The 25,222-nt window shown below is 37.6% G+C and overlaps 1 protein-coding gene across 1 annotated transcript in view; it reads left to right on the top strand.

Annotated features, from left to right (window-relative positions):
* GRM8 (glutamate metabotropic receptor 8) overlaps nt 1-25,222 on the top strand; it is a 763,655-nt gene that overhangs the window by 681,817 nt on the left and 56,616 nt on the right. The window contains exon 8 of the mRNA XM_047850946.1: nt 695-1,630. Within this exon, the coding sequence (XP_047706902.1) occupies nt 695-1,630 (936 nt within the window). The remainder of the gene's footprint in view (nt 1-694; nt 1,631-25,222) is intronic.

The following is a 25,222-nucleotide window of genomic DNA, read 5'->3' as shown; positions in this document are numbered from 1 at the left end:
AAACATTGCCATCAAGCTATCTCATTCAGCGTGGTCTTTTTCACAGCGTGGAAGTGCAAAACTGGGGGAAATAAAAGTCTATTTCATGCTTAAATGGAGGCAAAAACATTAATATAGTTATCACCACGAGAACATGAGGATTATCAGAGATTAAAGTAGTGAATTTTCCCATTTCCTTTCAAAACTGACACAATGTGATTTGAATTTCCCTAAATATGGTGAAGAGCCTTGGATCACTCTTTTATATGTATGTTTATATCCTAAGCCAGTGTTTCAGGGACTCTGGCATTTATATTTGTGATTAACTCTAAAACCTATTTCCATTGGGGCTTTTTTATTCCTTTCCCTTTTTCTCTTTCTCTCTTTCTTTCTTTCTTTCTTTCTTTCTTTCTTTCTTGAGTTTCACAACTGTTTGGGCCAATAAATCTTTCTACGAATGTCAGATTGGTCAACATTGAGGAGGTAAATGGAAACTAATGACACTCATCAAGTTGATGATATGAATGATTTATTGGACCCAATCATTTAACACTTTCAAAAAGTCAATATTGGGGAAAGAAATGGGGCTCTTATTATGGTAAACTGTATTTGCGCTGCCAGCACTCAATGATTTATTACAAACCTGTGGCTAGGATTAGGATATTATAAATGGGGGGGGGGAAATGGAAAGCTCATTAATTTTTTATCCCCACAGGTGGAAGACATGCAGTGGGCTAATAGAGAACACACTCACCCGGCGTCTGTCTGCAGTCTGCCCTGTAAGCCTGGGGAGAGGAAGAAAACAGTGAAAGGAGTCCCTTGCTGTTGGCACTGTGAGCGCTGTGAAGGTTACAACTACCAGGTGGATGAGCTCTCCTGTGAACTTTGCCCTTTGGATCAGAGACCAAACATCAACCGCACAGGCTGCCAGCTTATTCCCATCATCAAACTAGAATGGCATTCTCCCTGGGCTGTGGTGCCTGTGTTCGTTGCAATATTGGGAATCATCGCCACCACCTTTGTGATCGTGACCTTTGTCCGCTATAATGACACACCTATTGTAAGGGCTTCGGGACGAGAACTTAGCTATGTGCTCCTGACAGGGATTTTTCTCTGTTATTCAATCACCTTTTTAATGATTGCAGCACCAGATACAATCATATGTTCCTTCCGCCGGATCTTTCTAGGACTTGGCATGTGTTTCAGCTATGCAGCCCTTCTTACCAAAACCAACAGAATCCACCGAATATTTGAGCAGGGCAAGAAATCGGTCACAGCGCCCAAGTTTATTAGTCCAGCATCCCAGCTGGTGATCACTTTCAGCCTCATCTCCGTCCAGCTCCTGGGAGTGTGTGTCTGGTTTGTTGTGGACCCCCCCCACATCATCATTGACTATGGAGAACAGCGGACTCTAGACCCAGAGAATGCCAGGGGAGTGCTCAAGTGTGACATTTCTGATCTCTCGCTCATTTGTTCACTGGGGTACAGTATCCTCTTGATGGTCACTTGTACTGTGTATGCCATTAAAACGAGAGGTGTCCCAGAGACTTTCAATGAAGCCAAACCTATTGGATTTACCATGTATACCACCTGCATCATTTGGTTAGCTTTCATTCCCATCTTTTTTGGAACAGCCCAGTCTGCAGAAAAGGTAAGTACAAGAATGCATATGCCAACCCTTCTATGGATTTAACTTCTTTCTTTAGGATGCTTTCCCACTTTTCTTTTGGCTTACTTATATTCTCTCAAGATGATTCAGTCTATTTTATTCTTATTCTTATATTCATATATATATATATATATATATATATATATATATATACACATATAATTATGAAATCCCTCAAGGTCACTTAACTTTGAATATGTGTTGACTAAGGTTGATTTTCCATGAAGAATGCTTTCATGTGTCCACCTTGGCAGAACTGAAAACTGAAAGATCTCACATTACTTTCTGGGTTTCTCTTCCCAGGTCTGTTATCTACTAAGATGACTGGTTTTTTTTTTTTCCTAAAGTTAATTAAAAATGAATGGGAGAAAAGAAAGTCAGACATAATTCATAGGGATGAGCTATCCCAGAGATATCCCATTGCATGACAAATGCCTCCTTTTCTGGTTGTACTGTGACTCTGGGAATCAGCTATTCCTTAATAATTATGATGGTTTTAGTTATGGAGGCAGAGCTTATAGTAGAGCAACAACCACTACAAAAAAAAGCTGAAATGGCTTAGTTCGATCTGTGCCATCTTGCTACTTCCCTTCAGCCTCCATTCTTATCACTTTTCATATGTGAAAGGTGATGTTGAAGGATTTTAAAAAAGATAGCAATGGGCAGTTTTACAAAAAGCAGTTTCTAATTTTTCAGAAGGTGAAGATCAATTAAATCTCTTAAAATAATTTTCTTTTGCCACGAATCTCCAATTAACCTTTCTCACATAAGTCACTGCAAGTAAAGAACATCTATATGAAAGGGAATACGTGCTGAACTGGATACATGTAGTTTATGTCCAGAAAAGCAGAGAACTAAAGTTAAACATGAATTCCAAGCTTTGGGTAGTTTAACGGAGACAAGCTGTTTTATAAAACAAAGGCAAATGCTATCTTTCTGAATGAATAGTCCTTCAGCCCTAATGTGCATATGAAAAAGTTATTCTCTCAGAATGAGGGTTTAAAGATTCTTCCACTCTCTGTCATCAGAAGTTAGGAGGAAATCAAGCATCCTGGGGGCAATTACATTCCCTAGTCTCTAACATTCCAAGTGAGGTCATGCATGACTCTTAAAATCCCAACTAATTCAGAGGAAAAAGTACTCAACAAGGGCACAGAGAGCTCATTAGTATGAGCATTCATCCCTTACTAGATCAATGTGGCTTTCAACCATGTTTGGACAAAAAAAAAAATGTACTTCAGCAAACTTGCTGCTGAATAGAAAAAACTTACCATGGGTTCCAGACCTGTGACCTTTCATGAGTGAGATGGTCTGATAGAAGTCCATGAATATTTTATGTAGGACCAAGCACATGGCAGGAAAATAAAGTAAGGCAGTTTGACGCTCTAAACCCAATAAACATTATATTTTGACATATGTAGATAGGAATTTATTAGGATCAAACTTGTAAATTTGACTTAGGAGAGAATTCATGAGCTGGAAAATAAATCTCTCAATGTCTGTTGGGTCTGTTTTGATATAGTTAGTTGAACTAGTCAGGGCAAAACAATATTCTTCAGAGTCTGGAAATGTCTGCATTAGGTGAATTATTAATAACATTAAGTGGTACTTGTATTTGTATTTGAACCTAGGACTGCCTTTTTAAATATACTGTTTTATCTGAAAAGGGGCCATAAGTAGTTTATTTTGCTTTCTGGGTAATGAATACTTACCCAGACAAAATCTCCTGAGTTCTGACATCTAACTTCCTTTTCTTTTTCTCTCTCTTGCTTTACATTTTATAAATGATCCTCTACTCTTACTTTTCACATTGTGACTTTCAAGGGCAGTGGGGGTAGAACAAATACAAATAAGATGATACGTCTATTTGCATAAGTCTTTCAGTGCCTCAACTTTTAGAATAAACAAAATCATGGTATGACATTAAGCAATTAGATAGTATCATCACAGCAGTGCAAGCATGCATTATACGAATAAGCATTCTTAAGGTAGTCGAAAAAAGGTGACCATTGTCTCTCCGAACTAGAATCCTGCTAAACTGGGGCTGTCCCTCAGCAGCAGTGCCGGAGGAAGGAAGAGTTTCAGGGTAAAATGGGCAGGAGAATACGCCGAGGGCGGGGAGAGACGGCTGGTGCCACCGCGCCCTAATTGCCGCTGAACACGTGTCTGAGACCTGGAGTTTGTGTGTATGTTTTCAGGGACAGACATTCCCATGCCTACAGAGGTCTGACTGAATGCTAGACACAGTTCATTTTTTTCTTTCTTAGCTTTGTGGAATCAAAGGAAGTCAGAGAAGCACATTGTGAGACAAATTAGAAAATGTGTTAAGTGGATTTATTTTGTTTTTGTGATATAATGGAATGTGGAAAAGACTGAAGAACTCAGTAAGAAACACAAATTGTGGGAATCTTCAGAGCATTGTAATGTCCTTAGATTATTTAGTCAGTCTTAGGAGCTACTGAATTTAGACCGGCTCTGCATCAAGAGCTGTAAGAAGCTAAGATTTGGCTACTGAGGTATTTTATAGAATACAATTATGTGTCGTCCTAAGCCTTCACATAAAATTTGCTACCTGCTTGCTATTCTCTGTCAAAATATCTTTACTATTCAAAACAGTACACAAAATGCACGAGAAGATTTCTTTTTCACGTTGCTAAAATAGTTGACACTGATATTAAAAGTGAATAAAATTCTCTATCTCTAAAAAAAAAGGCTTTATATAAGTGTTATTGACTTGGAGGACCAAAGAGCTGGTCAGTCCTCCATTCTCATTTCTAATGCTCAGCCAATTAGCCCACGTTATCAGCTTGAAGTGTTTGTAGCAGGCAGTACACACATCCATTAATTCAGTAGATCCTTATTGAGCATTGTGTCCAGTATTGTGCTAATTATTGAGCCCGTGTCAGTCCGCTTCCCCGAGCCTTCCTTGTAAGGCTCAGTCTGGCTCCCGGCCGATGCCTGCCTGACGCCTGCCAGCACGAGCAAGGTGCCAGGCTCAAAGGCAGGAGAAGATGAGGCTCAAGGGCAGGGGAAGATGGTGAGGAGTCAGATCCGAGATGAGAAAGCAAACAAGAGAGCTATGCATCCTGTAACTGTATGTCAGTGACACAGAATTCATAACACAGGAGACAGCAGAAGAGCAGAATTTCTTTCGGTATGCATTTAATTATGCTTCTTAGAGTAATCTACAAAAGAAAACTCATCTAACCATACAGGTCTCTCTGAAATTATAACAGAAGTAGGAATAAAAGCTAAAATTAGTTGAATAATTTAGACAGATGTTTTGGAAAACCCCTGGGTAAAATCAAATTATAAAGGTACATTTTAGCATTCATAAAGACAGACAGCTCTGTGAAGTAAGTCTTTATTCAATGATAAAACACCATTTAATTTCCCCACCTTTTTTTTTTCAGATTTTGAAATCAAGTTGAATCATGTTTTTCCAATAGAAATTAATGACATCATTTATTAGATTTGTACCTATGGCTGCATTCCACTAATTCCTAGTGGAATTTTCTTTTCCTATAGAAAAGTGGTGTGAAGGAAGGGTTGACACACTGAGGCATGGTCATGGACTCGTGCAAACTCTCATAATTGTACTGAAAAGACAAAAATAATGAAATAGAATTAGTGAAATAGACAGGAAAAGAATCCTCAGGGATGGTGAGGGGCTGTTAGGATGGCAGAAATCTCTTGAATACGTATTTTACCACCTCTAATTGCACTCACAAAGCCAAGGTAATCAGACAAGGGTTATGACATTGCCAAGCTCCAAAGAGCACAGTGCTTCAACCAGATCATTGGGTGGAAAACAAACAAAACACCCTCAAAGCAGAAAAGAAAGCAAAACTCAAAAATTTCAACAACCCCTATATGCTAAAGCAACCTTTCTTCCCTTGGTGCATCATGGTCCAGTAGCTCAAGTCAGAAACCTGGGAATTGTCTTAGACTCCTCCCTCAGCACTCTCCCACTCTTTTATTTCTTCCTCTCACCTGCAGGTGTCATCCTTGAAAAATTCCTGAGGGGAAAGAGTATCCATTTAATGTATATCTGAGTGAATATGTCTCTTAACATAGAGGCTTTCATGTAGTACCTCCTCAGTGAATGCCTACTCAATTGTCCACAGAGTGCCTTGCACAATAGCGATCTAATATAATACTGTAATGCTTATTTATGATTTCAATTAGACTGTGATACAATGGGAATCTTATATCTTCATCTTATTGTGATCCCCATTACAACAACTTTTTTTTTTCTGGAAAACAAGTTTTCTCATTCTAATGATGGGCCATATGCATTTCTTTTAAAAAATGTTGTCATCACTTATTCTGAAATAGGGCTGCTAAATACGTAGGGAGAAAGGCAAAAAGGAATTATTATAGTTGTCTTAGTTCTGTCTAGAATACAGAGAACAAATGGGATTTGGTGCAATTAATCAAATACTTTTGTCTTATCATCCTTCCCTCGTTCTTTTACTGCATCTGTCTGTTGAAGGGCAGAAGAGTGGGGGGGTACAGAGACGGATAATGGGAGTAAGGGAGAGCTTAAGCTCTGGAGAAGGTGGATTTGGGTTCAAATCCTGACTCTGCTAAATTGGCTGGGAAAATGTCGGCAAGGGCTATACTTCTGAAGGTTGTAATAAATTCTCCTGGAGAATACAAATTCACATGGAAAGCAATATAAAGCGGTCACTTGCCATCTGTACCCAGCCCTAATCTCGAACTCAAGCAGACTTGAGCTCATATCCTCTAGAAAGGGCAGGAAGATGGGTGACTTCAATAAAAACAAATGCTTCTTTTGTCTCATTATGGTGTGGTTTTTGGTACTAATAGATACCTCAGGGTAGTTTTGCTGAGAATGACATGATATGAGTCATGACAGGTGTTTAGCATGTAATAAGTTCATTCCTTGTTGGCTGTTACTATTATTAGGCTATAATTTATGAGGACAGGGATCTTATTTGGTTTTGCTCACCATTATATCCTCATCACCTAGTTGAGGACTGGGCCAGCATAGAGTCTCAAAAAAAATGTGTTTAATGACTGAATACATTCATATTTATCCAGATAGTTGTCTCAATTTCTCCAGCCTTTTAGACCATGTCTGTGCAGCACCCCCACTCCATGTGTTTTCTAAAATATTAGAGGGGCGCCTGGGTGGCTCAGTCGGTTAAGCGTCCGACTTCAGCCAGGTCACGATCTCGTGGTCTGTGAGTTCGAGCCCCGCGTCAGGCTCTGGGCTGATGGCTCAGAGCCTGGAGCCTGTTTCTGATTCTGTGTCTCCCTCTCTCTCTGCCCCTCCCCTGTTCATGCTCTGTCTCTCTCTGTCTCAAAAATAAATAAACGTTAAAAAAATTTATAAAATATTAGAGATTTACACCAGGGTGTATATCATCCATATTAAGTAAATTAAAGAAGGCAACAAGATCTGTAGGACCCAGCGAATGGGAAGAGAGGATTGTTCCTGCGGCAATGCGTAACTGACTTCCTATATTTAGCCAGAAATACTGGAAAGTGTCATCAGAAATCAATTGCTGAAATATGTTAAATTTGAAAAGTGAGTAACTCTAACAAGAGTTGTGAAAGGTAGTTCTGAAAAGAATGATAAAATTACTGCTGTAGGGAAAAGTTGAGATGAGAAAAGAAGAGCCTGAGAACACTGTCAATATCACCTAAACGACGATGGAAGTGATTTTTGGAATAGATCAGACCAGAGTAGTTCTCCAGCCACACCTGTCTCTCAGCATTGCTTCATTTCCTTCGACAGGAAGGAAGTGGAAACAGGATAGATTTTTTCTTTGCTAGTCAATGTACTGTCATTTGAAGCAGATGCCTTTGAAGGCTTCAAATAGATGCCGCGGTTTCATGGCATCTATTATTGTGACACCTATTTCAGGTATGGTGGAAGATTGTGTCCAGACGAGATGAGTCATACCACACTAGCATACCAAACCAGAGTTGCAGTCAACTCCAGAAGGGGAAAACTGAATAGAAAAGGGAAAAGGAAAAGCAACCAGAAAAGAAAACATTTATGTAATCTCATTTACTCACTCAGTTAAAATGATATGCTTGTGAAGACACAGAAGGAAAAAATGAAATAAGAAGATTCTAGGGCACAGCGTAGGCAAGCCTGTTAAGTGGCTCTCCTAGAGAAGGCTGCCTTAGCCAGGCTTATTACTTTTTTTCCGGTTGTGCTCCATATTACCACTGCAGAAAATTGCCAACTTACACATTTAGGGCAATTCTTTTGGGGATGCCTATCTTATCTGACAGCATAAAGAAATATTTGCTCAATGAACCTTGCTTAGATTCCATGATCCTACTTTTTTGGGCTCTGAGGATGCTGTGAGGCCTCGGGCTACTTAATTTAAACATTTGGCTGTTAGTGAGACTGTGGTATTTACACATTCATCTTTTTTTTTTAATTGAAATTGAATTTGCAAAGGGTTTGAATTTTCTATGCCCAAATTATAATAATTTAATCAACTATACAATTAGATAATCAACCTGGGAACTTAGTCCTACAGCTAACTCATCTCATTAAAATGGTTTAGCTTTCTTAATATGTTTAAAAATCTAGACTACTAGATTTGATTAAGACTAAAGTGTGAATTTTTTCAGTCATAGTGACCATGACCTTATTTCAGAAATGTTCTGGGGGCATGCCATACAAATAGACTTAATTTTTCTTCTATATAGACAGAACTTTAATGATACCCCAGACTGTTGATAGTACAGAATGCAGTGACTAATTTACTTGTATAACTTCAGATTGCATTTTCCGTGATTCAGTAGTGGCTTATATCTTATGGAGCACACAGGGTGCCAGGGAGAGCAGATTGCAAGCAAATAGTTCCTTTTGGCTGTAACCATATCACATTTGTATGTTATGAAATTATTTTTTAAATCTCTAAATACAGCATCATATGGGTTAGTACCACCCACCCCAAAAGTGTAGAAAATATTTAACCAAATATTAGTATAAATTCCAGGTTATCAAAAATAAATGCAAAGCAGAGTTATTGGCATCATTAAAAGAAATATAAAAGAAGAAATTTAGTCTGGCTTCTGGTTCACAATATGGGCTGGCATGAACATATATATCCCTTCCCTCTAAGGCAACAGTGAAATTTAAAAAATAAGAAAGAAAAAAAGAACGAAAGAAAAGAAAAAAGAAAAAAGGAAGAAAAAGAGGACAGGAAAGAGAGAGAAAATGGGAAGAAGCCATTATATTTTTAGAGCCAAGATAAGGTAGAACAATTTGGGAAAAGTCTGAAAAACAAAAGTCAAATGGGTATGATTTATAGAGAAATTAAAAGAAGGAAAGCACAACCCAAGAGACACAAATGGTTCTTACCATGACAGTTCCAAATAATTTCTAACCCTGGAGTCAGCATAAAGACCTGACATGGGCATGGGAGTGACCATCAGCAAAATTATTTAAAAGCTACATTTCAAAATAGCTAGTCCAAGTGAGCTTCTCACTTTCCCTTTCTGTTCCAACTTTTAAAAAATGTTTATTTATTGGGGTGCCTGGGTGGCTCAGTTGGTTGGGCGACCGACTTCAGTCAGGTCATGATCTCACGGCTTGTGAGTTCGAGCTCCGTGTCGGGCTCTGTGCGGACAGCTCAGAGCCTGGAGCCTGCTTAGGATATGTGTCTCCTTCTCTCTCTGCCCTCCCCCACTCATGCTCTGTCTCTCTCTGTCTCAGAAATAAACATTTAAAAAGGTTTTTTTTGTAAACCAACATTTTAAATAAGCATTTAAAAAGTTTTTTTAATGTTTATTTTGTTTATTTATTTTAATGTTTATTTATTTTTTTTATGTTTATGTATTTATTTATTTTATTGATTTTGGAAAGTGAGCAAGGGAGGGGCAGAGAGAGAGGGAGACAGAGAATCCTAATGAGGACTCAAATTCATGAACCCTGAGCTGAAACCGAGGGTCAGATGCTTAACTGACTGAGCCACCCAGGAGTCCCCTCCTTTTTGCTCCAATTTAACAAGGAGAAAGATTACAGGTATTAGAGAATTCTACTCTCAAGAATGGGAATTATCTGATGGTAGGATTATGTTAGTCTACTTGTGTGGGTATAAGGTACTGAGAAAGAAACTACGCAGAATTTGAAGTAACTTTATTTCAGACAGACATGAACAGGTGGGCAATAAGAAATACATCTTCTATACAAGATAGAGATATGATAAAGGTCTCAGCTCTTAGATAAAGTTCCTCCTGTGGTAGGTCCTTTTGTGTGCCTTTATCCATGCATCTTCAAGAGAAGCCAGCTGGGTACAACTGTCACCAACGTACACAGGTGTGTGGTCAGCCCTCCCATCCAAGGAAAATGGACCCCACCAATAATCCTTACCAACCAACCTGGCCCTACATCATAATCATACAACAGCCAAGGTGTCATGGTAACTGAAGACCCAATGTCGTTGTTTAAAAAGACACATACACACATACAAACACACACATACACACAACAAAACCAGAGGTAATTCAGAAAACGCAAGAGAATTTTTAACAATAGAATTTTAATGAGTGTTCCAGAGAGAATCCAGAGAATATTGAACATACACACATGCATAGGTTGCTGTGGAAAAGATCAATCAGAAAATAAGAAAATGATCCTAGAAATTAAAATATGAATGTGAAAATAAAAAGCTGAACTGTTGAATGTAAATACGCGATAGCTGGGGTTAAGAGTGGAGATCTGAAGGGTGAAATCAGAGGAAGAACCAAGAAGAAAAGGAGGAAAGTGAAAAAAGGAAATCTGAGCAAAAGTTAGCACACCGTGGGGTGCCTTGGCGGCTCAGTCGTTGAGCAGCCGACTTCGGCTCAGGTCATGATCTCATAGTTCATGAGTTCAAGCCCCGCGTCGGGCTCCATGCTGACAGCTCGGAGCCTGGAGCCTGCTTCTGATTCTGTGTCTCCCTCTCTCTCTGCCCCTCCCCCACTCATGCTCTGTCTCTCTCTGTCTCAGAAATAAACATTAAAAAAAATTTTTTTTAAAAAGCACACTGTGAGAATGGATGCAGGATTCTAAAATATATCTAATAAGCATTGAGAAGAAGAAACAGACAAAGAAAGGAAAGAAATGGCCAGATAAAATAAAATAAAATAAAAAACTAGAAGTTTCACAAATTGAAGAAAGACAATTTTTAAAATTGAAAGGCCCACACATCTCAGTAAAATTGCATTAATTGAGGGAAAATTCTAAGAACTTTTTGAAGGGAGAAAAGATACATACAAGATATGAAAACCAGGCCTCATATGCCTCCCTGGATTCTAGAAGGCAATGAGCAAAGACTTTCTAAGGGAAAGTATTTTAAACTTACAATTGTATAGCCAGCCAAACTATCAATCAATGTGAGGCTAAAAATGTATGTGGCTCAGAAAATCTGATGCCTACATATCTCATATATGAATTATTCTAGATGTTATCCAACAAAATAAGAAAAGCATATCTGATATGAGATGAGTAACAGTGGCATTTCATATAACCTCAAAGAAACGAAGGTATTTAAAAAGGGATTATAAAAGGATCTATTGGACCCTAGTGTCTAATTACCCTTTAAAAGGAAGAGTTTTAGTAATTATGGTTATTCCTTCTCTGCAAGCCCGGTCTTGCTACCTGGATGAATCTGAAGGGAATAACATTCAGTAGCCATATACAAAAATCACTTACTTTGTTAGAAGAAATCTGGAAACGAAATACAGAAATATGGAAGTGAATATTAACAGTGTAAGCCCTGTTAAGTTAAAAATATTAACACAACTTTAAAAACTTGGGTGATGACTAAAGAGGGGCAATAGAGAAGTTGTGTAGGCATATTAAGTCACTCACCTTTACTGAGAGCAGTCAACAGATACAATCCAAATTGATAACCCAAGAGATAAGTGCATGACTTAAACCACAAGAAAAAACAAAACAAAACAAAACAAAAAACATCCTAAAATGTGTTAATTCTCTAGAATAGCATCAGGATATGGGAAGTTGGGTGATGGAGGGTTTTTATTTGAGAAATACTTAGATTTTATTTCATTTAATAAATGTACTTGATAAACATAGAATTGACTGCATAGAGAAAGGTTTAAGTGAAAGTCTCAGGAAAAACCTTTCTAAGACAACATGAATGCATATTCTCATATTGGGGCTTTTGGTATGTAATGTGTATTTTGTGAAAAATCTTTCAGATGCAGAAACGAGTGAGGGATTTTGAATTTGTAAAATGACGTGAGATTTTTTGACTGTCACAGTTTATAAATTCCCTCTTTTTTAGGATTTAGTAATGCCATTACTAAATAAATATTTTTAAGGGCCACAATTTAAATATTTGTTTACAGTCAGTGATTACATTTGGTTAGAAATATTTGTTAAATGGAGTGCCTGGGTGGCTAAGTCGGCTAAGCATCCGACTTCGGCTCAGATCATGATCTCATGGTTTGTGGGTTTGAGCCCCCGCATCAGGCTCTGTGCTGAGAGCTCAGAGCCTGAATCCTGCTTCAGATTCTGTGTCTCCTTCTTTCTCTGCTACTTTCCCACTTACTCTGTCTCTCTCTGTCTCTCAAAGGTGAATAAATGTTAAAAAAAATTGACTTACAAATATGTGTTAACTGCTATATGAAGGGACCTTTGCTTTGTGTTTAAGAAAAGTAAAGATGAGTAAGAAGTTTGCTATCAAGTTGTTTAGGGTCAAGAAGGGGGCCAAACCAAGCACATGGATGACCAATACAGGGCAGAATAACATAAATTGAGGCAAAGTGCCTACTCTGAGGTCTTGGGGCCACAGACAGAGAAGGAGGAAGGTAGCATATCCTTTTGAGGGATCAAAAAAGTCTGCATGAAGGAGGTGGAAATGAAACAGGTTGTGTGTAAAACCTGTGACTGAAGGGAGTGTTCACCATAGTCACAGGGAGAGGTGGGTGACCTATCCATCCCAACGTGCCCTGTTGTTAATATCACTCCTGTTACTCTGAAAAAGTATTTTGGGCACTAAATTATATTGTTACTCATAAAATACGATCAGATAACTGGCAGCCATTTTGTGGTGGGACTTAGGCCAAGTTTGTACTGCATTTGCTAGGAACTGAAGTATATTTGAATGTTTCTGAGCATGGATGTATTCTCAGCACAATTCCATTTTGTGAGATTTGTCTGCCCAGTGGTGAGTCAGATGAACTGTAGTGTGCAAGGATAAGAGAAAAGACAATCGCAAGATTATTGAAGAAATCTAGGCAAGATATATTGGGGGCTTGACATGTGGCAGGGGAAAATAGGAGAGACTCATTTCCAATTGAATTGGGAACGGAGGAAGACAGAGTAGGAGGTGAAGCGTTGGCACTGTTTGGTCTTGTGATTCCTAACATTCTCTGTGGCTGCCAGTAGGACTCTGTCTAAAAAAACTTAAAGCAAGAGTCTGTGGTTTTTCCTCTGGTCTGAGCTAAAGGAGAGAAAGCAATTCTTTTCGATTGCTAATGACTGCATCTAACCAAGTATGGAGAAGGATATTTGGGCCAAAATAGTGAAGTTGGGTAAAAAATCAGTTTGTGGGGACAAAGGCAAAGGTAAGGATACAAGGAAAAAAATCTCTGGTGGACTATGATTTTCAGTAACCAAATCTGCTACAACATTCAAATGAATTTTGATAGTTGAAATGAAAAAGCAAATTTGTTAGAAATAAAAGTTAAATCATTTCTAAATGACTATTAATCAATTTAAATATATCATCACTTTTGTCATTATGTAAATTTGGGTGCTAAATGGATTTTTATATTCCAGTAATCTTGGGCAAATTTTAGGGTAATTTTGATTTTCTGTTTGTCATGGTTGTGACCAGATTCAGTCAGTAGTTTTTCCTTTACTGTATATCCCCTTTTTGTATAACTTTGGGCACCTTGCATACAAAAATCTGAAGAAGCCAAATTTCAATTATATTTTTTTCTCTCTAACATCATTCTAAAATGTGATGTGGTGAATCCATGTGGCAATCTGCAAGGTTCTACATTGCAGCAGTGTTCTAAATCTTGTTCACAGGGAGTGATTTTGAACCAATCAAAACCTACACCACTAACTGTAAGTTTATTTGTGTGTTTGTTTGTTAAGGATGACTGGAGGTTGTTCTCATTTTGAAAAAAAAAATCTTCTTAGTTCAAAAATTGCAATCAGTTGAATGTTCTCATCGGAATTTTAGACTCACTATTTGCTCAGTCAAGTTATCTCCAGAAAAGTACCAAGGACTGTAATGTTTTCATCTGTCCGTTGGCCCAAATCCTGTAGAATACAGCTCCTAGTATAACCTTTGTGAGTGTATACCAACACACAGATTTCACACACCATATACACACAGCTTTGTAGAAGATTTCATGTTCTCAGGCAAGATTAAATGTCGTATGTTTCTCCTACCAGCTGTTTTTCTCTAAAATTCTCATCCACACAAATTGAATTGAATTGAAAATAGTATTGGTGGATTGTGAGCCTGTCATAAAACCATAAAGTGTTTACATCAGCAGCTTATCACCGTAGCACTGTCCTTTCTTCAACACAACACTTTCCCCGTGTTAAGATGTCCAATCAAACTGCAATGTATTGAACATTTGGTTAGGAACTGAAAGCATGAAATCAAGAATTATATTTGGAATGAAAAAGAAAAATATGTGTAGAAGGTGGCAAGAAAAACAGCAATGACTAGAGACAGTCCATACCATAGCATCATAAAGAATATATCTCCAAAGAAAGCTCTCAAACTACTTCTACCACACTTATTATTTTATAGCGCATTTATAGAGAGAGCACGCAAACATTTGTGATTGCAATGATACCACCATCTGATATTCTATCCCCTCCCCTGCACTCTGGGAAGCCCTATCGCTTGGAATCTCTTTGTGTTTCTTTGCCTCCTTGATCTCATCTTCCTTCTGCTCAACTTGCCCCTGATTTTGGCCTTTCTCCCAGGCACCATTCCCATGGAGCACTCGTCATTCACATGGCTTCTGCTATAAAAGCTACACTCCTGTTTTTGAACGGCTTTCTTAGTGCCTGCTCTTTTACATGCACGCAAATGTTAAATTAAACAATCCCAAACCAGAATCTGAAAGCAATCCAAAACCCAAATTGTGAAATTAAGATGTCTAAAACCCAAATTTATCATGTTTGAAACAATCGCTATTTGGTGAATGCCTCCTATGTGCCAAAAACCAGGCTAAGCGCTTTATGTATAAATGATCTCCTTTCATCTCTAAGAGAAGCAGAGAAGTTAAGAATTTTTGCGACCATGAGGTGTGCCTGAGGCTGAACCTATTGTGTTTGACTACAAGTCTCATGATTTTAGCTGCTGCTTTATATTCTCCATTATGCGTAATCTTCATGTTTATTCCCCTCTTGTATCAACATTATCTGTTTTTCAGAGCTCCAAACTTGAGAGCTAGCACAAGATTTCCTCTTCCCTTTTCTCATTTATACTCTGTCAACAAATTATATTACTCCTTTGAAACTGCTCCTAGATCCATTCTTTCCTTTCCACTTGTAAGGTCAAATCCTTAGTCTAAAACTTCTTCAGTGACATAAGCTGACCTTCTGGACTTGTACCTTGAGAGTGACTTCTAGATTTCTGCCATCTGATGTTATTCCATATGCTTCTTCTGCTTTGTCACTCTTTAAAAAAATATTTACTCAGTCAGCCAATTTTACTTAACGCCTTTATTCTGCTCAATGCTGAGAACATTGAGGGATGTGGCCTACCTTCATGCATCTAATAGGGGAGACCCCTTTTAAACCGGTAATTATAGAATAGTTACTAAATAAAAATTGTTACAGTTGTTACCAAAGATGCTAGGAAGGGTTCTTTTTTTTTTTTAAAGTTAACATGTGCATAAAAGGAAACTAAAAAACACAAAAAGCAAAAAGCAAAGTCATCCATAATCACAAGCAGTTTACAGTTTGACTTCTAGGTCCCAGAACTGGGCTATGAAGGATTCCTAAACTAAAATTATTTCCTATTGACCATTAACTTTTCAAATCTTGTCTTTCTACTACAGCCTTTCATTTCAATGAAACCAGTGTTCTTACCAAATCAACCAATTCATAAAAATCTTCTCTAACTTACAAAACATTACAGATTCTGAGCATATATGGACTCTCTCTGGGTATCCATTATTTTACGTTTCCAAATTTGTGTTCTGTGTTCTTGGAGCATTTATGCATCTATGGTTGTATGTTTGATTGTATTCCACAAACCCTCTGGGCAGAGAGAATAAGCATAATTCTTTTGTGTTCTTCCTGATTCTCACTTCTTGCTAGCCCCACAATGGCTGTCAAAGTAAGTTGCAAATAGTTGTCAGCTAAAAGGTTGTTGTTGAATTAGACGAACAGGAAAATGATACACATTTTCAAGCCAATTCTGAGTCAGTATGTGCCAGAAAGTGAGTTAGACAAAAGTGGGGATATATTTGGGCTGAATGGTTCTTATCTCCTTCACATCTCTGTAGCCTTGATAAAGCAAGTTATCTCCCTGAAACTCAGTCTCCTCATCTATAAAATGAGGGCTTGACTAGGCGACCACTCTTCCAACCTCATTTGGAATGTTAGAGCCTAGGGAATAACTGCCTCCAGGATTTTCTCACATTTCTCTGAGGTCCCTAATTCTAAGATGCTCTCATTATAAAAGGAAATTGCCAGTTACATAAGAAATGGCCAAGCACTTGGAGGAGTGACCTAATTTTTAAGCAAATGCATGTGAAAATTATTATGTATATGTAGTGAAGGATGCAGATTAATGCATGAAGCATTTCAGAAAACAAATGTGCTTGAGGCAGCCATCGGTCTCACAAACCTTAATCAAGTGCATTCACATCAACATAGCACGATACAGAAGTATGATCCAGAATCTGAATTACTTTTCCAAAAAGCCCTATGGGGCATGTACTCACACCATATGTTTCTTTCAGTTTTACTGAGATATCTTAGGCAAGAAAATGAAAAAGGCAACTCAAAACTCAATATTCCACATTAATTTATAAATTTCTTTGCTCTCTAGTTGAAAAAACAAACAAGAAGGGAGAGCTATAAGACACAGCCGACAGTAGACATCTTCTAGTTCATCTGATTTTGCTAGTTTAGCTTTTATGTACCTTTTCTTTGGCACATTCTATTCATCATTACTCCTTGTTTATCATTCAAATCATTTCCCCAGCTAGAAATACATGAGCCACTGGCTGGAAGACTTTGATGTGACCCCAGAGAAGTTAATGTGTGAAGTAATCTCTTGTTAGAGATTGATTTTGATTTCACCTCACATTAGTGAGTTCCTTATCCCCTTCTACCACATTTTCTTTGTACTTCTAGTCAATGCAGTATCATAAATCCCTCTGCCACAATGCCTTAGGAAGAGAGAAGGAAATTATGTCTACTAAGCAGCCCTCTTGTGACAAATTATAGCGTTGGTAGCAAGAGTCAGTTAAGTTTCCTTGTATACCTGTGAATTTTTTTCCCCATTTTATTTTTTTCCCCTAATTTCACTCATCCTGTGGACAGTGGAAGAAAGCTGATGCTTTCAAGTTCTTTTGTAACTGAAAAATATAAAAGCTCTTATTCTCTTGAAAAGTAATTTATGATAGTTTAAAGACTTAATTCAAGTATGGAAACCATGTAGGTGACAAGAGTTTTCTTCCTATTGGTGGTGAATCTTATAAGACCAACAGAGAAATATATATATATTTGTCTTGAAACATAAAGGACATATTTCTAGTGCAGAAAATATTTTAAAGTCAATTCTAACTAACCACAATGTGTAATAGTTAGAAATTGGGCGCTAATTTAAGTAACATCCTGAGAAATTAAATTGCATTCAGTCTAGTTGCATGGGGGCAGCATGGTATGGTGGTTACATACAAGTCTTGCTTTGACATTCTGCATCTTCTTCCTTCTCTACATTTTGTGCTAATGCATTTGGGTGCTTGGGACATTTTAAGTTTATATTCTTATTATGCAAATCTGCCCTAACTATAGCACCCTATCCTTTTAGTGTAGACCTAGTCCAAGCAGATAATAAATGTTTCATATTTTCATCTGGTTTAATAGATTGGGCCTAATTATTCAATACCAATTATTTCATGATTTTGTATTTAAAGTCAAATTATTTTTATGACTGCAATATGACTCTAAATAGTACTAGAGGAGATGTTACAAGTTTGTTTATAAGTTGTTTTTATTTTTGTTTTTGTTTGTTTGTTTTGGTCCTATTCCCCACTCTTTAATAATATATTCTATCAGGAGATACTCATTAACTGTGTGATTTAAAAAGAAAATTGAGGGGTGCCTGGGTGGCTCAGTCAGTTAAGCATCCGACTTTGGCTCAGGTCATGATCTCACTGTCTGTGAGTTCGAGCCCCACATCAGGCTCTGTGCTGACAGCTCAGAGCCTGGAGCCTGCTTCAGATTCTGTGTCTCCCTCTCTGCCCCTCCCTTGCTCATGCTCTGCCTCTCTCTGTCTCAAAAATAAATAAAAACATTGAAAAAAGTTTTTAATAAAAAGAAAATTGCTCTATTTGTAATATATGATTAAAAGCATGAATGATATATTTTATGGAGGAAAACAGCCTCAATTTAATGTCAGTCAATGGAAAATACCTTGATAGTGAAATTCACTTTGATATAATTCCTAGATAAAGTATATAAAGATCAAACCATTTTTGAATTTACAACCCTCATGTTATAAATTCCTTAAGCATTACTTCTTTTTCAAATTGCTTCACATTCTCTTTTTCAGAATATTACGGTAATTTAAAACCCTTCTGTATGATCTGGTATTATACCAAAGGGTCCTTTTTCTTACCACTTCACTACTGGTTTCCTACTGTGTGTTAGGAAGGCATGGATGCTTGCTTAGGTTAGTCTCGTATGCCAAAGAAGCATGCTTCCTTCTGCTTCCTGTTAACCAAATATTGATTTTCAGTCCTTTAAAATCTGAACAAACTCCAGCTTTTATTTGAAACCATTCCAATATCATCAATTGCATTCATATTTGGGTTTTAGTTTCCTGTAAGAGGTCTTACCAGATGATTCCACAAATTCTCTCTCAGTTCTCCAGGGGAACAATGTCCAGAGTTTCTTTTATCAGTGCTTTTTTAGCAAACCGTAGCTTACAAAGGGATTCTATTTCTCTGAATAGCTTAAATTCCCTTTTTCATATTTTATTCCACAGTTTCAATATTTTACCTTCGTTTTGGAATAGTTTGTCCATTTCAACTAATCTCTCCCACTGCTGAAATGAAATCACACATATAATAACAATAAAAGAAGAGCTACATACCTGTATTTTAAAATATAATTTTACCATAACATCCTGAAATCTCAATGCCTTCGAATAGTAAAGCAAATTTGGAAAATTTTATATGTATAGAAGGAAAATTATAAATACTTATCATATTAAAATATCTGTTTCTGTATGGAGTGCTGATAAGCAAAAAATATATCTATTCCATTTTATATCTCAGCTCAGTATATATTAAGTCATTTCCTAAACTTACTTTTTTTAAAAAAAATATAAGATAGGGTTGTCAGATTAATTAAATAAAAATTCAGATAGTCAGTTAAATTTTAATTTCAAATAAACAATGAATAATTATTTTGTATAAATATGTCCTGTGCAATATTTTGACATCCCAAAATATTATTTATTTTTAGCTGAGATTAAAATTCAATTAGGTGTCCTGTATTTTGTCAGGCAACTCTATACTAGGTTGATTAGACTAGATTTATGAAACAAAGATAAATAAACACGAAGTTAAAATCTTCAAATTATTTGCTGTAAGAATTTAGTAAAGCTTTATGTGTATATTTAAGGCACAAGAACATTAATTAACAGTGCAAATATGAGTTTAAGTTACAAGAAAAAGTACATAAAACCAGTGTTCCTTGGATAGGTGACTTTAAAGCTTGATGACTAATAGTTGTGGTGATTGGAACAAAGGCCTCCCACAGACGTGGACATTCTAATCGTTGGAACCCATGAGTGTGTTATGTTACATGGCAAAGGGGAATTAAGCTTGCTAATTGACTGACTTTAGAATAGGTAAATTATCCTGGGTTATCTAAGTGGGTCCAATGTAACCAAAAGGGTCCTTAAATACGGAGAGGGAGATGGTGTCAGTAATGCCACCTGACAAAGGTTCCACTGGCCATTGCTGGCTTTCAGGATGGAAGGGGACCCTGAGCCAAAGAATGCAGGCAGCCTCTAGAGGCTGGAGAAGACAGTGAGAGACCTCCAGAAAGAAAGCAACCCTGCTGACATCTTGATTTTAGCCCAGGGAGACCCATTTCTATCTTTTGACTGCCAGAACTGCAGCATCAATTTATGTTATTTTAAATTACTGGGTTTGTGATAATTCGTCACACAGCAATAGGAAACTAATACAGTAGGTAAATATTATGTATAGTCGGTGACTCCTTGGGTGATTTTCTGCTCTTTTCAGACATGGCATACCATTCCTTAAAACCAATTTTCTTATAATGAATATGTAGGTATGTTTAATATTAAAATATTTTTAAAGTATAGGGATGCACACTTTGAAACATAGTATATTAAGCTGATACGCTGTACATTAAACATTTTTTTTTTAATTTTTTTTTTCAACGTTTATTTATATTTTGGGACAGAGAGAGACAGAGCATGAACGGGCGAGGGGCAGAGAGAGAGGGAGACACAGAAACGGAAACAGGCTCCAGGCTCCGAGCCATCAGCCCAGAGCCCTACGCGGGGCTCGAACTCACGGGCCGCGAGATCGTGACCTGGCTGAAGTCGGACGCTTAACCGACTACGCCACCCAGGCGCCCCTAAACATTTTAATTTACATAAATGCATGTGCATAGTGAGTGAAGCTGCTTTATCTTTGCATTCTTTTTCATATTTAAATATCTTATTTATTTGGCACATACAAGATTGGCTTATATTCTTTACTGGCACTTTTTCTTGAGTAGTAAAGAAATACTAAATTTAAAAAATGTGTTTATTCCACAAATGTATATAACAATAAAAAGAAAAGGGCAATGAAATATGAATTGCCTTCCATATCTTCTAAGTTCATTTGTGTGATAGTCTCCCTTTTTTAAAACAAAGTATATACTTTATTTTTTTTAATTTTGTTAACGTTTATTCATTTTTGAGAGACAGAGAGAGACAGAGTGTGAGTGGAGGAGGAGCAGAGAGAGAGGGAGACACAGAATCTGAAGCAGGCTCCAGGCTCTGAGCTGTCAGCAGCCCGATGTGGGGCTCGAACTCACTGACCACAAGATGATGACCTGAGCTGAAGTCCAAGGCTTAACTGACTGAGCCACCCATGTGCCCCACAAAGTATATATTTTAGTTATAAATATAAAACACCCACCTTATAGGAAATGGAAAAATGGAAAAAAGAAAAGCAAAGGCGCTTAAATCCTACCATCTAAAGTAATTGCTGTAATCTGAGAGAACATTTTCTTCCAAAAGTAGGTTTTAAACACTTTTGAAAGAAGATTATGTAATATAGCATCTATGGATCCAGTAATATACCAGGTATATTTAAATTTTTTCCTGATAGTAGACATTACTTCCTTTGAATTTTCACTATTATAAATACATTGGAAACAAATTCCTTATCTAAATATGATTTTCTACAATTTTCATTGTTACTTCAGGATAAGTTCCTTAAATAATTATAGAATAAAACAATAGGGCAATTTTATGGATCATAATGTTCTTTCTCAAGCTAATTCATAAATTAGTGATACTAATTCAAACTGGTATCAACACTAAAGAAAGTTACAGATTTGGTGCATTCTTAAAAGCCTTTGTATATATAGTATTGACTTTGGGTATGCAGATCTGGCTTTGAAGCCTAAAGTTTCCGAAGTCCGAATTGTTTAAACTCTATTGTACACCTTCCTTTTAAGCATCCTCTACACCTTCATTGAAGCGGGCAACTATAAAACCACACAGAAATGGAAATACACCTTACACCACAGGGGGTGAAGTCCTATGGCTTGTTGGTATTGCAATTCCAAGTCAACCAGAGAAACACAATCAGATGGACCACAAACTCCTCTGCAGCACTGCTGTTTAAATGACTAACTACTGAGCTCCTTGAGGCCTGGCATCCTCTTCTCTTTATCTCTGTGTTCCCTGTACCCAGCACAGTGCTTGTCACATAGTAGATAGGCAGGTCATTTTTGTGGAAGTAATGAACCAGTGCATAAGTGCATGAACAAGGCCAACTCTATTCTCCCCATGTTGTTTCTTTTTAGAACCTGATCACGGAAATAGTGTTCTCAACACACCCTGAGAGAATGTTGAAAAACACTGTACATGGGCACTTTTCATTTATGAAGAGAGTTTACATTTCATAATACACACCTCTGACTGTGATGGATTTGGCATGGTATGTAATCTATTTAGGTTGATTGAGAATTCATCGTGGACCTACCGGCCTCTAAACCTCCTTCCTCTCACTACCTGGTTTCTCAGTGTTTTCATTCTTTTTCTTTATTTTATCACCCAGAAAACAGGTTCCACCTGAGTTCAGACCCATTTGTCTAAGGATAAAAGCAGAGAGAAGAGAAGAGAGGTGGTGATCAAGGAAAGCACAGACCGTGACCTGATAGTGCCGGTCAGTTGAGGGACTGGAGGTGAACATTATACTGACAGTGTTAGTGCAGACTGGGAAGCAGTTCTGGGAACCTGCAGTTCCTAGCTGCATGGTTCAGTTCTGTCATTCCCAGCCCTGAACTTCCCTGAGAAGTCCTGGTTTAAGAAATACTAAACCTTGCAGCGCCTGGATGACTTGGTCAATTGAACATCCAACTCTTGATTTTGGCTCAGATCCTGATCCCAGGTGACCGGATTTAGCCCCACAGAGGGCTCTGCCCTGCACATGGAGCCCTCTTGAGATTCTCTCTCTCACTCTGCCCCTCCCCTGCTCGCACACGTGTTCTTTCTCTGTGTCTTTCTCTCTGTAAAAAAATAAAAAAATAAAAAAATAAAAAAATAAAATAAAATAAAATAAAATAAAATAAAATAAAAATACTAAACCTGAAATGAGGCTGGTAAAGCCAGTGATGGGAAGTCAAAGCTTTTGAGTTTGGGTATTCTGAGTTTCCTCAGGCTTTGACAGAACAACCCATGTGGAGCTTCCTGTTTTGATGCCTCCCAGACAGGTGTCAGGGTTCCTCATGGAGAAAATGACCCAAAGCTTCAGGATGGGGACTGCACGCATTCATTCAATAGCAAGTTGTTCTTTTTTTTTCCCTAAAACAAATTCTGTCTCCACCATTTGCTAGCTATGAGAGTTTTAGTAAGTGATGTAAATCAATTAGACCTCATTTAAAATGACCTGTGTATTGGAGGCAATAATTATCTACCTCAAAGGGATGTGGAACATTGAATTAGATATCTTTCAAGTGGCTGGGAAATATTAAGCACTCAATTAATGGCAATAATACTTACTTTTAGTATTACTTGGTTATATTGTGGTTTCCACACTGCATTTAACTTCATAATGTCCTCAATTTGTAATTGATTTCACAACTTAATGTGGGGTTTTATTCAACTCCCCCTTGTATGTCCCGTTTAAATTATTTATGATCATATTAGCCATTCTGTGGACAAATACACACTTTGTGAATCTCACAAAATGATATACTCTGTCTCCTCAAGAGTCTATCTTTCTGGTAGCATAAGCAACATCTCAGAAATAAAAATCCTGTAATATCACGTTAGCTATGCAGCTAGCCATTCTCTAACCAGTCATGTATCTATTCTAATATTGTAACCATAAATTATAAGAAAAAAATCATTAAAAATAACGTTTTTTCTCAAATATTTATTTTCTTGCCCCTGTTTTCTGTGTCCCAATATGCTTCCCAAGTTTATTCTGAAGTCATCATTTGTCTCCCCACCCCACCCTCCCCAAGATAATTAGGAGTCAGTAGCAATTAGTTAATTTGTTAAGTCCCCACATGTAGGTTTGTGTCATGAAGAGACAACCATATATAGATCACCTTGGTCAGGTCTGTGTAGAGCCACTTGCATTGGTTCCCTCCACTCATATGGTTTTGATGTGTGCAAACACAATTCTTGTCTGATATTTATTTACTAATAGTACTGATTCACTTAATAGAACAGAATTCCATATAGTTCATGTCATTCTAGGATCACAAAATTTCTTTTAACTTTTCAATGTTAATTATATTAGAGAGAGAGAGACAGAGTGTGAGCAGGGAGGGTCAGAGAAAGAAGGAGACACAGAATATGAAGCAGGCTCCAGGCTCTGAGCTGTCAGCATAGAGCCCAACATGGGACTCAAACCTCAAACGAGCCACGAGATCATGACCTGAGCCGAAGTTGGACGCTTATCTGACTGAGCCACCCAGGTGCCCCTATTTTTTTTTTTAATATTTATTTGAGAGAGTGAGAGACATAGCATGAGTGGAGGAGGGACAGAGAGAGGGAGACACAGAATCCAAAGCAGGCTCCAGGCTCTGAGCTGTCAGCACAGAGCCTGACACAGGGCTGGAACTCACAAACCACGAGATCATGACCTGAGCTGAAGTCGGCCAACTGAGCTACCCATGCACCCCACAAAATTTCTTTAAATTTTCCCTATAGATGTCATCCATTCTTCAAAACACATGCTAGATCATTTATTTGAGAGACAACTCATTTGATTTAACCAACATAACCTCTCTAGTTGATGACAGTAAACAAATCTCATTCATTTATAATACCAAAAAAAATGCATGTATACAAAGATATAATGAAACATGAAATTTAGGCCAAGAGCTGAAGTTAGAAATGTGTTCTTCCTCAATTACAACTAATGGATACCCTAAGGTGAGGGTTTATTAAACATGCTTACGTGTTGCAGTCCTATACTTGCCCTTCCTGTACAGATACTTTTCAACAATGATTAAAACAATAACAATGAAGGAGATTTCCTACTGAAGAGTGACAACGGAGAGAGGGAGGACCCAGAGCCCAGAAAAGGTATCTGGATTGATAAAACTGGGGTTATTGTTGAACATATTGTAAACTTGGAAAATTTGGGGGTGAATCACACACCAAGTAGAGTCATAAAGGGGGAGCGGTTAGGTACAGCAATGTTTCTTGCAAAGAGAGGCATGCCCCCACAGAAGGAACTGTTACCAGGAGCAGATGCTTCATTCAGGCCGTGGCTATCATTCGGAACCTGGTCAAAGGAAAGTTGATACTTAAATACTGCCAGGAATGGAGGGAAAATGTAAATAAATCGGATTTCAAAAAGAGAAGAATGCAGGAGGGTAGGCAGAGAAAGTACTGATCGAGAAGCAGTTATTGACCCCCTGCTATTTGCATTTGGGCGACTCAGAGAAGTTCCCCAAAGGAAATTACAATGTATTCAAGGTTATAGTCACTAACAACAATCTCTAATCATGTAAGAAAAAAGGATATATCTATAGCCAATATTTATTGAGTATGCCAGGCACTGATGTAACAAAATGTTCTAAATGTATTAACCCAATGCATCCTCACACTGCTGCCATAAGATGTGTGCTGTTATTAT

The sequence above is a fragment of the Prionailurus viverrinus genome, chromosome A2 (assembly GCF_022837055.1).
Source record: "Prionailurus viverrinus isolate Anna chromosome A2, UM_Priviv_1.0, whole genome shotgun sequence".
NCBI classification, from domain to species: Eukaryota; Metazoa; Chordata; class Mammalia; order Carnivora; family Felidae; genus Prionailurus; species Prionailurus viverrinus.
Note: the sequence above shows the minus strand (reverse complement) of the source record. Positions and strands in the feature narration are given on the sequence as shown.